Genomic DNA, 12521 nt, shown 5'->3' on the forward strand with positions numbered 1-12521 from the left:
TCATCGAAGTTTATAAAGTTAGGCACGGGCCCTGCAACACTAAATTATTTTAATCTGCTGACTTTTTTTTTTTTTTCACTTAAACATTTAATCTATTGATGATAAAAAACATCATAAATTCTTTATTTCTTATTACGAATCAATTTATAGAAATAATCTAATATCAATAAATCTTATATCTAAAATTACTGAATTATATTTGCCTATTACAGTACTAGTTTTTAGCCTAATTTTAAGTGAACCTGTCTCCTGTGTAACTGTGAAAGGATAAGGATTAGGGGAAAAATGACGTTTATTCGTAATTGAATATTAAATTTTATACACTGAAATTTGAATGAAAAATTTATTCAAAATTTAATTTAGAAAAAAAAAAATTAATGATCACGCAGTAAATGGCATTAAAAAAAAAAAAAAAAAAAGGCTCAGTTCCTACTCATCAACTGCCACACTCTTCTGTCATTTTTCAAACTCAAAAACTGCAACGATATTTTACCGATAAGAAACACGATAAATTGCCATACCCTCTCGCTCTCTCACCACAGGTAGAAAAAAAAATGAAGAACAAGTCGTTCTCAAACTTTAACTCAGTTTGAACGTCATTTAATTACCATTCTGCCACCCTCTTAATTACCGCCTGCACCTCCAATGCCATATAAATATACAAACACAAACACAACAATATATGAAATAGTCAGTCAGTCTTATACCAATTTTTAATTTATTCTTTCTTTGCCATCAATTCAAGCTTCAAAAATGCATTCTCTTTCTCTCTCTTTTCCTCAATCTCTTATTTCGTAGATTCAATTCATGTTTCTTTTTCTTTTGCTAAGGTTTGTGTTTCTTTTCTACTGATGACTTTTATTCAAATGCAATTTAAATGTATTTATTTGATTGGTTCTTCTTTTTTGGTTAGGTGGTTTGTTTGTTAAGAGATTAGTGTGATTGAGATCTTTACAAAAAATGCGGGTGAAAGAAATGCATCCCTTATGTTGTATTTCACTGGAAAGTCCGGGCATCGGTGACCAGTCACCAGATATGTGGCTGTCCAGGACGAGGAGTTTACCGGCTGGTTCGGTGTCCGGTTTTTACGGATCTGAGGGCAATGCACAAGGATCGGAGGGAACGGTTGCTGGAGTTTTGTACAAGTGGACAAATTACGGCAAGGGATGGAGATCCAGGTGGTTTTTGTTGAAAAACGGTGTGCTGTCATATTCTAAGATTCACCGACCTGAGTATTTAAATTTACTTCCGCCCACTGATGACGTCAGATTGATCGGAGAAATTTCCACTAATCGCCTTTCCAGAATGGACAGTGGCGGTTTTAGACGGAAGCAGCAGAAAGATGTTGGCATTGTTCATTTGAAGGTAAAATTCAATAATTATCTAAAAATGAATCAATAGAACGACGCTTTTTGGCGGTAGATATAGAAAAGGTTGCTAAAATAGGCAATAATTTGATTTAAATTTTACTTTTGAGTACTACCGGTTTTGTCAATTGTTATTTTTTCCAATTTTGGTGCTGAAATTAAATTTATTTGAAAGCTTTGATATCTGAGCAAAGCAAACAGTGAAGCAACGATGGTTTATAGCATTATTTTCCTCTTATAATTTACTGTGATCTGTCAAGGACTCTCTCTCATCTTTTTAGTGATTAGTGATTTCGATTTTCAAGCTCATCTTTCACCTTTAAAGTCTGGTTTTCTACAGTTTAACTGGTTGTTAATGTTGAGTGGGTCACATCAGCAGGTGGGCTGGAGGGGTTTTGATAGGCTATGGTGGAGGTGTAGGTTATAAGCTATGGTCACATCATNATCTAAAAATGAATCAATAGAACGACGCTCTTTGGCGGTAGATATAGAAAAGGTTGCTAAAATAGGCAATAATTTGATTTAAATTTTACTTTTGAGTACTACCGGTTTTGTCAATTTTTATTTTTTCCATTTTTGGTGCTGAAATTAAATTTATTTGAAAGCTTTGATATCTGAGCAAAGCAAACAGTGAAGCAACGATGGTTTATAGCATTATTTTCCTCATATAATTTACTGTGATCTGTCAAGGACTCTCTCTCATCTTTTTAGTGATTAGTGATTTCGATTTTCAAGCTCATCTTTCACCTTTAAAGTCTGGTTTTCTACAGTTTAACTGGTTGTTAATGTTGAGTGGGTCACATCAGCAGGTGGGCTGGAGGGGTTTTGATAGGCTATGGTGGAGGTGTAGGTTATAAGCTATGGTCACATCATTTCTTGATCGGTATTGGTTGGTTAGATGATGGGATTTGAGCTCTCCTATCGCATGATCATTCTTTTCTTTGATTTTCCTCACGTCCCATCCCACCATATTCTTCAACTTACCGTGTTTTCTTTACTTTCGTCGAACTAATACGCTTCTCTTCCCTCTGTTTTCAAGTAAAACGACGTCAATGGTTATCTAAAAAAGAAAAGATGGAACAGTGCAGTGAATAGTGACCGCATTTTGACCGGTCGGAGATATTTCTTCTGGGTTTCTGTGTTTGCAACCGTCTTTTGTGTGTTTGCGTTCTTTGACTTGTTTCGGTGGGTTACCTGTTCGGCATTATTTTTAGTTAAATAAACAAAGAAGAATAAATGTGGGGACTTGAGACCAGTAGGTGGAGCTTAGGCTTTATGCCATTTGAAGATTGCCTTGATGCTCTTGACCGCAAAACAAAGGTTTTTTTTTAGACCGTTCTCTTACCACTAGATCTGAATGCTGAATTCGTCCCGTGTTCTTTAGAGCCAGTGGTAAAAATTCTAATGTCACTTAGTGGTTTTTTTTTTGGGGGGAGGTTTGCGAGTCTGTTATGATGTTTTATATTTTTGCGGCCGGACGATTGTTGGCGTCATTAGGAGCATATAAGGATTCTTGGCTTTTTTAAAAACCACTTGGCTCTCTTATGGTAATGAGTTCTGCTTTTATTATTTCTTGGTGACCTCAAGGAGGATAGACTGAGTTCAAGTGACTGGTTTCGCTTCTGGGTAAGCCTACTGTTTAATAGTAGTAAGCTCCTTAAACGGTGATGCTTTTATTTTCACATTATTTCTCTCGTCAAGATTTTCAACTTGGCATTATCTGATTTATACTATTATTTATTCATCCTTAGTTAGGGAAACGGTTTTGGTAATAGTTTGACTCATGCTTCATAGTTGATATGTTCGTGTTGAACAATGTGATGATGTTGCAATTCTAAAGTCTTCACGTTTTTCACAGAGATATTTTATTTGAATATTTGTAGCAGATCTCGTCATTTCGGGAAAGCAAATCCGATGATAAGCGGTTTTACATATTTACTGCTACAAAGACTCTACACTTGAGAACTGGTTCAAAGAGAGATCGTGTGGCCTGGATACAAGCTTTGGTCTCAACTATAAGTATACACTTACTGAGACCACTGAATGATAGTCTCTCCCTCGTACCAAAGGATATGTCAGTATCAACTGAGAGGCTTAAAAAGCGCTTAGTGGAAGAGGGAATCAATGAAAATCTTGTGAAGGACTGTGAACAGATTATGCTTTCCGAATTCTCTGAAATTCAAGGACAACTTAAAGTTCTTTGTGAAGATAGATCCAGTTTGCTCGACACATTGAGGCAGTTGGAGGTAATAACTTAATAATTAGTATGCTTTATCAATGAAAATGCTTGTAACAATCATGAGTACTTTCTTTTGTTAATAGCTACAATTTTTAATTTAATGTAAATCAAGTTTAGTTTTTACCAAACCTTTGTTTCTACTATAATAGTCCGGTTAAATTCAGTCGTTTCCATTTTTTAGTTCTCTAGACTATAGGTTAATGTAATGAGTGCATGAGATAGTTTAAATAATTCTGTTCATTGTGCTTAAGTTTACTAACTATAAGCTTAACCTAACAAAATCCCAGTCACAACTACTTGAACTTGAGGTGGATATTAAGATTTTCTTATTCACCTATTATGAATGTAGGTGAATTCCTGTAAGTTAAATGACTTCTAAGAACTTTTTTTACCCTGCATCATCTTCTTTTATTTTAAATCAAGTTCTTAGTATTCTTTGCCCTTATTGATGCAAACCTTGCCACCTTAACCGATTATTTATCTCCCTCAATTAGCTCTTTTAGAAACAGCATGGAATTGCCTTCGCCCTTTTTCTATCCAATTATCTCAATGTCTACCTTTTCAACCATGCTTATTATAGACCCAGTATTCTTGATTGATCATGAAGCAAAACTTTGTGAGATAATGATGTTTGTATGATGGAATTAAGTAGTGGACCTATCATTTTATGAACTCAATATTGAGGTAAGAAATCAAAAAAAGAATAGAGGATTAGGTACTTATGTGGAATTTTGGACCATTCTGCCAGTGATTTGGTGATTGAAAATCTGAACAATTGAAGCTTTTACAGCTTTGATTGTATTCCTACCTGCCCATGAGGTTTTCTCTCTGAGCCTGCATTTAGATTTTCCAGTGAGGCCATGTAGCTGAATAGATTGGACTTTGATCATTTCCTCTATTCAAAGAGTTCTCAAGTTTGCTATAGATCGAATGATCTAGTGAGAGAAAACTTTCTTAATTTCGTAATTGTGTTGGAGCTTGGTTCAGCCTTCAGTATATGAGAAACTAATAGAAGATACATGTACAATTACAAAAACATAGTGTTTTTTATGTTTGTAAATAATGTAATTTAGGTTCTTTTTTCTGCTTTTGCTGAAGGACCCCACATGTGTGTGAAACCTGTAGTGATTTATTTTTTTAATAGACTGAAACATTACTAAACCTTTCACTAAATTTGTTATTTTAGAATGAGTATCAATTTATAATGAAAGGGAGTAACTGTACATGAAGTAGGGACCTTGATATTAATAGCAACAAACTAATTGGCTTTCAATGTAAAGCCACCAATTATGTGTGCTTGTATGTGTGTTTATAGATATATTTCATTGGTTGATATTTGATGTCTTGTCAAAGTTTGATATTGTAATGGTTTAGCTTGAAATTCTTGGCAGCTTTCTATTTTTGGCGATTTTCAAAATGCTTGCAACAAGTGTCAAAAGTGCCTGTTTTTAATGATATGCAATTGGTTTAAGTTTTGAAATTTTGTTCAAGTTTAATATGGAATTGGTATTGAGTGAAAACTTTGGCTGCTTGTTATCTTTTTTCATGTGTTTCAAAATTCAGTGTTTCGTAACAGTTGTTCTTTCCATTTTTTGTTGTTTAATTTGGCTGCCTTTTATATATCTGCAAATTTGAATTGCATGATTATACCATATATCTATGTGCATATCTGTTGTACCTTAGAAAAAAATTCTTTTTCATATGCAGGCTGCTAATATTGAAGCTGATGCCTCTGGAATTCATGATGGTGAATACCGCTTGACCAAGCATGAATTGTCCAGTCTAGGGCGTGGAAAATATAGTGGTACTTTCAATATCCATCACTTAAGCTTCTCCTTGTTTATATTTATATATTGAAATACAATTTATTTACAAGTAATTATGTACTAGTATAAAGAATTAGCATTTGTTGAAAAGAAAATCATGCCAGGACATCTATAGTCCCTTCTGTGATGGAAAATGTTGGGCTTAGCTAAGTTGAAACAAATTGGTTAAAGGGGTTCTTGATATTGAGTGCTGTAAGAGATTGAAAGCATTCCTATCAAAGAGAGATTGAAAATACGTTTTCTCTGGAAATCACTATGTATTCTCTTTTAAGCCTTTAAGCTTAAAGATCATCCCACTCTTGAAATTTTTTGCTATCAACTGTTGTTCATCTTCAGCATTACAGATTCTGTCAATAGAAAGCGAATATAAATGTTGTGTCCGTTTTCTTAATCTGCATTAGCTTTATCGGTTCTGCATAAAAAAGGGAAATAGTTATGTATCTTGTGTATACTGCCTATTCCTTTTTCATGTAGTCTGCCTTTTTTTTTTTCACCTCTCTTTAATTTTTTTCCTTTTTCCTTATAATCTTTGTCTCTGAGAAAGAAAATTTTGATGAGTGATTAGGGTTCAACATTTGATCATCTCCTCCAGGTTTTGCTTGCAATATAAGTGGATATTATAAGGTCATATTATTTACATAACTGATTTCTCTTGAAACGTTGAACCAATCATGGTTCTATCGATCATTTGTTTGAAAAATAAGTTCAATGGGTTCATGTTGGGTGTTTTTTTCTTCCTCTCTTTTTTGGTGCGGTGTGGGGATAGAGGCTGAAAATAGCAAAAAAAACAAACATCACTTGGACAAAACAGAAATGGGGAAAAAGAAAAAGAGAATGTCACAAGAGGTCCGTTTGAGGACCCTCAAAACGCTGTCACTACCAAAAGGAAAAGCTTATCTGCATTGGGGAAAGCAATGGATTTATTGTTTCTTGCCTTAGAGTCTATAATAGTGCAATTTCATTGGATGCCTTTGGAGCTTGATTCATTGCCAAGATTGAGTTCTATCTGGAAATTTAAATTCCTTCAACAAATAACTTTTTTCAAAGCTTAAAGGCAATGGATACATTCATCCAGAGTTACAATAATATCATATTTTATCTTTTGTTATAAATTTCATGTTATTTTCTGGTTTTAAATATCACAAACTCATTATCTACCTGTATTTTATTAATTTCATTCTGAACTTAAAGTTCCAAATGAAGTTTTAAGTCTATGTTATGGACTTGAAGATTGTTGCTGATAATTTGATCTATTTATGATTATTTATAACTGCTTCCTCCATGCTCATATTTCATGACATCTTGTTTTGGTTTACAGAATGCAGCACAACTGAGTCATCTGATGATGTTGAGAAACAAGAGCTTGAGGAGGTATCAGATGAGGATGAAATGTCCTTTTACGACACAAGAGAGTATTTTAGTGAACTCTCTGTTAGTTCTGGGTCTGTAAGAGGAGTTACAATTCAAGCAGAGAAGCATAAAGAACCTGGAAACCAATGTGATAATGTGGACAAGATGCATGATAAGAAGGAAAAATGTGATTCGAGATATCCACACATTGAAAGGCGAAAAAAGCTACCTGATCCAGTTGAGAAAGAGAAAGGTGTCAGTCTTTGGTCTATGATCAAAGATAATGTGGGAAAAGACTTAACACGAGTTTGTCTGCCTGTTTATTTTAATGAACCAATATCAACCCTTCAGAAATGTTTTGAGGATTTGGAGTACTCTTATCTTCTGGATCGAGCATATGAGTATGGGAAAGTGGTAAGGCTTAAACAGATACATTAATTCTTAGTATCTAAATAGGCTATGCTGTTTAAATAATGTGCATATACTTTACAACATGTGTGCCTATTTCTACAGTATAAGACTCCAATTTCTGTGGTTAGAACATTATATGTTTCTTTTTGCAAAATTTCCTTCCACTACATGCTTTTATGATATGATATTTTTGAAGGTAGTTTTTGTGAATTATATTTGCTCAAATGATATAAACCATGACAAAATTTTGGGTAAATAACTGATAGGGCATGCATCCATGGAAATTAGTTTTCTCCATTTGGTTTCTCATCCATATCAAAATGAATTATCCATGTTTTGATGATGATTAATGACTTCTTTTTCTTATAAAATTTTCAAGCAAATGAGTACTTTATAGTGATCAAGGATTCAAAAAACTGATCTCATTTTTTCTGTTTCTCAGGTATTGTCTCTATAGTCTGAGGCCAACTTTTTAGTGTAATGTCTTCCAAGTATTGTGGACTGAAATATTGGCCAACACCCACTTTTTAAACCAGATTTCTCTTAATACTTTTCTGATAAGAAGCTCTATGCATTATCAATGTTTGCATTTTCTGCTTCATAGTAATTCTTGTTGTCAACTTAAGTAAAACAAATTTTTCCTCCAAACTAATTCCATGTGAGAAGTTTAATTCATGCTTATTATACTGTCCATATGAAGGGTTGTGCATGTAAGCTATTCAAGTTGTGCTCTTCTTGGTTCATTATTTCAAGACAATATTTTATAATGTATATATTGAATCAGTCTCTTCCAAATGCTCTTGTAAGCTTCAGGTTTTATTATATCCTTTATAATACTAACCTGTCATAAATTCAAGAATAAACACGGGTCATAATAGCCAGGTGTAAGTCCCCTCTATAAAACAGGGAGTTTGCTTGTTGAATCTCAGGAATGGGCTACTCCCGTTCTACCTGCTGTAGCTTTTCAGGTTCCGAGGCAAGGGCTACCAGCATTGTCTATGGCTTACATTACAATTGAAAGGAAAACAATACATATATTTTTTTCCTGTTGGTTATGTGCATCAAATTCTCAAATCTGCCTCTGTTTCAGGACTTCTTGGCATGTTTTGACTGTTTTTTGAGCATTAAAAACTGATATTGTTTTTATGTCTGTTAACTTTTACACTTTACTCATTTGGGGTCTTCTGATTTGATATCAGGGGAACAGTCTCCTAAGGGTTCTCAATGTTGCTGCTTTCGCTGTTTCTGGATATGCTTCCTCTGAAGGCAGGCATTGTAAACCCTTCAATCCTTTACTCGGAGAAACTTATGAAGCTGACTATCCTGATGCAGGAGTTCGGTTCTTCTCTGAAAAGGTCAGTAACTAGAATTCAATGACAGAGGTATCATCATACATGTGGTGAATATAATATGGAGCAGTTATATTGGCCTAAATTGATCAATTAGCTAATAGATGAACATTTTTAAACTTCTCAACAATTAGGAGAAAATGCACTATTTTGGCAGAGACTTGGTGCTTTGAGAATATGACGTGTTTTAAAAGTCCTCTGGGTTGGGATAAGTAAAAAAAAAAAAAAAAAAAAAAAAAGAGAGTACCTTTTGTTTTCGTTTGGTAGACTAAACTGCCATATTACATTTATAGAGGCACTATATAATTTGTCAAAGATTCATCATACCTAAGATGAGAAATTTCCTGTAAAGTATGTTTAGGAAGAATTTTGAAGTTTTGTTTGCTGGTCTTGATTATGTATGAGAGATTAAAAATTAATTAAATATTGTGTAAGAGTTCTTTAGAAGCGCTGGAAGTGGGGGAAGGCATGATATTCATATTTTCTATTATGATGCACTGATCATGTAGGAATTCAGATGTAGTTTAATTTCTTGGGCTTCTACAATTTAATACAAATGTGATGTGTTACATTATGTTTTCATTTTCTCTTTCTTAAATCAAAACATATTTCACTTATATATCAAGATGGAGCAGGTCAGTCACCACCCAACCATCGTTGCCTGCCACTGTGAAGGTAAAGGGTGGAAATTTTGGGGTGAGAGCAATGTCCGCACTAAATTTTGGGGACGGTCGATTCAGGTTGATCCCATTGGAGTTCTGACCCTAGAGTTTGATGATGGTGAAATATTCCAGTGGAGTAAGGTGAGCCTGCTGCATGATTGTGGTTTTGGGGCATATTGAACTCATTTATTGTGATCTTTGGCTTCCTTTTTAATGTTTGTACACAAATCATTAAAACATTTTCATGCTGTCTTAGGTGACAACAAGTATTTACAATCTTATCCTTGGTAAAATATATTGTGATCACCATGGGACGATGCATGTTCAAGGTAATCGTGAATATTCATGCAAACTCAAGTTCAAAGAACAGTCTATTCTTGATCGAAATCCCCACCAGGTTAGTAGTCCATATTTTAGGCAATTTCTGCTCCATTTGCCATCCAGGAAATATTAGAACTCTGTAAACTTGCTTGATTTACATCTGTGTGGATCTACATGTTGTGCTAAACATGAGGATGTTATCAAAATTCAAAAACAAGTATGCTGAACATTTGATAATGTCCCTGCTTTTCCCCAGGTCAATGGATTTGTTGAAGATATTACAGGGAAAAAGGTAGCTACATTATTTGGGAAATGGGATGACAACATATATTATACTAGCGGTGATGGGACTGGCAAGCCGAAGGATTGCAGTTTCTCATCAAATGCCTCTTTGTTGTGGAAAAGTAATAAGGCCCCTCCTAACCTCACTCGGTACAACTTAACATCGTTTGCGATCACAGTAAATGAGTTAACACCAGGATTGCAGGTAGAGATGGTGTATTAAATCTAATCTCATATGCAATTTCATTTTTCCTCTTATGCATATCTAATTGTTTCTTATAGCTGTGTCTGATCCCGGGTATTTGATCACGGATTAAGGAGAAACTTCCACCTACGGATTCCAGGCTCAGACCAGACCAGCGTCATCTGGAGAATGGGGAATATGAGAAGGCCAATGTGGAGAAGCAGCGGCTGGAAAGGAGACAAAGAATGGTATGTTTAGTACCTTTCCTAATTTTTTTTGCATGGTATGCATTCCAACTTCTTTGAATTCTGTGTTTCTTGTTTGATTTGTTGCAAACGAAAGATGCTCAATTATTTGCTTAAATTATATATTTATTTACATGTAGTTTTTGTGCAGAAATTTCTGATTGCAAATCATGTTGACTATTTTTCCTTGATGGATGAACATGAAAGATCATTTATACTGTGAATCATTTTATGACTTTGAATATTACACTATCTTCATAATTGTAAGACTTATCAGCAAGAATCTCTGTCTTAAGTGGTGTGATTTAAATATCAAAGTTTACATTAATGAAACAATGACTGTGCAGCTTCTTTTATTCATCATGCTTTCTCTTATTTTAATCAGTCAAGGAAATTACAAGAGAATGGATGGAAGCCTAGATGGTTCAAGAGGGAAGGTGAAGATGGACCCTATCTCTATGCTGGTGGGTATTGGGAAGCTCGAGAACAGTGCAAGTGGGATGGATGTCCAAATATTTTTGTAGATTTTAAAGAAGATGATGTTCATACCTCTGAAGGCTCTTGAACTTAAATAAGGTGTGTATTTTTTTCACTTGAGAACAACGTTAATACATACTCCAGGCGTGCAATTTGCTTTGATTATCCTGCTGCTGTTATATATCACATTTTGTCATTCTATGGTAAAAGCTTCTAAGCGCATTATTTAGCAGCAAAAGCCCCCCGCTTCTATATATAGCTAAAAGTGCATAAGACTCTGGATATTGTTTAAATGATTGATCCTTGTCTAAGACTAAATATCGAGAATCGGTATGTTTTCACAAAAACAATCTTTTTAAATGATTGCCTTCTGTTTCCACAACAAAAAAGGTCTAGTAAAAGGAGTAATTGGGTTATTGAAGAAAGTTTCCTAAGCAATTTTCATTCCCATTTTCCCCTAATTCCTTGCCCTCTCTGGGATCCAAACAGATGGGAGAGAAAGGACATATTCCTATGGCTAACATAGGTCAAATTTACCGTTTTGTAGCATAAATTATTTTGTTGAGACCTGATTGGGCTAAACTTTGTTGATAATGCAGAGTGAGGTAGAGCTAGTTCTCATGGCCATTTCAGAGCCACAGTGGTGTGGATGTTGCCACCAACATTACTGTCTGGGGTTGACAAAATTGAGTTTCCTTGGACATCTGGCTGGGGGTGAATCTTTCAGTCAATTGATGAAAAATTGGTCAGCCTAATATTTTCCTTGTAAAATTGTCAAGTCAAATTTCTGATGCGGCAGGGGGGTTGTTTGTGTAATGTAGTCTCCCTCTTTCGCTCTCCACAGATTATTTGTTATAGTTCTATAGTGGTAGGCTTTGGCTGACAATTTCATTTCCATATTTATTTGTATTTCTTTGTTAGGAATAAATGAGGAAAAAGAAAAAGAAAAAGAAAAAGAAAAAAGAGATGTATTCTTGTCATCGCTAAAAGTGAACCAATGGTTTGTCATACTTCCCTTCCATCAATTCCCACCCTTGTACCAATAGTGAAATAATAATAAAAGTCAAGGGAAGACTGAGAGACATTTCATAAGAAAAGTAATCGATTAATTTTAAATGTATTCATGATTGTCAGAAGATATGATATATACCTATGGTTCTTTCTTAATCTATTGAATTAAAGCTTGTACTAGATATTAAAACACCAAGATAAGATATTGATTTTTTTGTTATCGGGGGTGTTCGGGATGGTTTACGCGTACTTTAACTAGTCTCTCTTCCGAAACAGGGTAAGCCTTATAGTCTGTAGCTAACAATATTAGTAACTATTTTTGTGATTTGAATAGATCACAGGGAGAACAAACCCCTTAGCCCCAAGCCTTTAACACTTGACCAATCCAGTGTTGGTTGATAAGATATTGATTTTCCTCGTAATTTTCGCAATTACTCTTTAGGACTTGGCCAATCCAATGTTAGTTGATAATATTGATTTTCCTCTAATTTTTGCAAATACTCTTTAGGAATTTCAAATGATATTAATTTCAAAACTTAGGTTAATGGTGTACAGTGGATTTGTAGGCGAATGGTTAATTATGTTATGCTATTTCACTATTGGTTCATCAAATTAATCATATAGTGGTGTTTTGAAAAATAGAAAATGTAGTCGGATGTTTTGTTGACATTGTGTTGAAGACGTAACATTTAATGTTATTAACCACATTTGTTACCAATATTTGCCTAAATCCTTGTTTACATTAGCAAAATTACAAATGTTCAGCTTACCAAACATTAAATAAGCGCACTTGTCAC

The 12521-nt window shown here is 34.4% G+C and overlaps 1 protein-coding gene across 8 annotated transcripts; it reads left to right on the plus strand.

Annotated features, from left to right (window-relative positions):
* Nucleotides 1-700: 700 nt before the first annotated feature.
* Nucleotides 701-11809, plus strand: LOC116120466 (oxysterol-binding protein-related protein 2A-like). Of its 8 annotated transcripts, none has more exons than XM_031406412.1 (12): nucleotides 701-830; nucleotides 914-1365; nucleotides 3251-3613; nucleotides 5314-5410; nucleotides 6751-7196; nucleotides 8393-8548; nucleotides 9178-9345; nucleotides 9461-9601; nucleotides 9782-10012; nucleotides 10120-10239; nucleotides 10622-10812; nucleotides 11313-11809. In XM_031406412.1, the coding sequence occupies exons 2-11, from the start codon at nucleotides 961-963 to the stop codon at nucleotides 10799-10801; spliced, it is 2307 nt and encodes a 768-aa protein (XP_031262272.1). In that variant the 5' UTR covers nucleotides 701-830; nucleotides 914-960; the 3' UTR covers nucleotides 10802-10812; nucleotides 11313-11809. The 8 variants fall into 8 exon arrangements, 7 of the variants coding, with proteins under 7 accessions (XP_031262272.1, XP_031262274.1, XP_031262273.1 ...); XM_031406414.1 differs by having other exon boundaries at nucleotides 10126-10239; nucleotides 11313-11808; XM_031406413.1 differs by having other exon boundaries at nucleotides 3254-3613; nucleotides 11313-11808.
* Nucleotides 11810-12521: the final 712 nt, after the last annotated feature.

This window comes from Pistacia vera, unplaced genomic scaffold (assembly GCF_008641045.1).
Source record: "Pistacia vera cultivar Batoury unplaced genomic scaffold, PisVer_v2 Contig936, whole genome shotgun sequence".
In the NCBI taxonomy this organism is placed as follows: domain Eukaryota; kingdom Viridiplantae; phylum Streptophyta; class Magnoliopsida; order Sapindales; family Anacardiaceae; genus Pistacia; species Pistacia vera.

What these genes read in the sequence shown, in the direction of transcription:
- LOC116120466 (XM_031406412.1), top strand. Translation starts at nt 961, where the DNA reads ATGCGGGTGAAAGAAATGCATCCCTTATGTTGTATTTCACTGGAAAGT. An exon ending in TTGGCATTGTTCATTTGAAG is followed by an intron (nt 1,366 to 3,250) that starts GTAAAATTCAAT and finishes GAATATTTGTAG; the next exon opens with CAGATCTCGTCATTTCGGGA. An exon ending in TTCGGTTCTTCTCTGAAAAG is followed by an intron (nt 8,549 to 9,177) that starts GTCAGTAACTAG and finishes AAGATGGAGCAG; the next exon opens with GTCAGTCACCACCCAACCAT.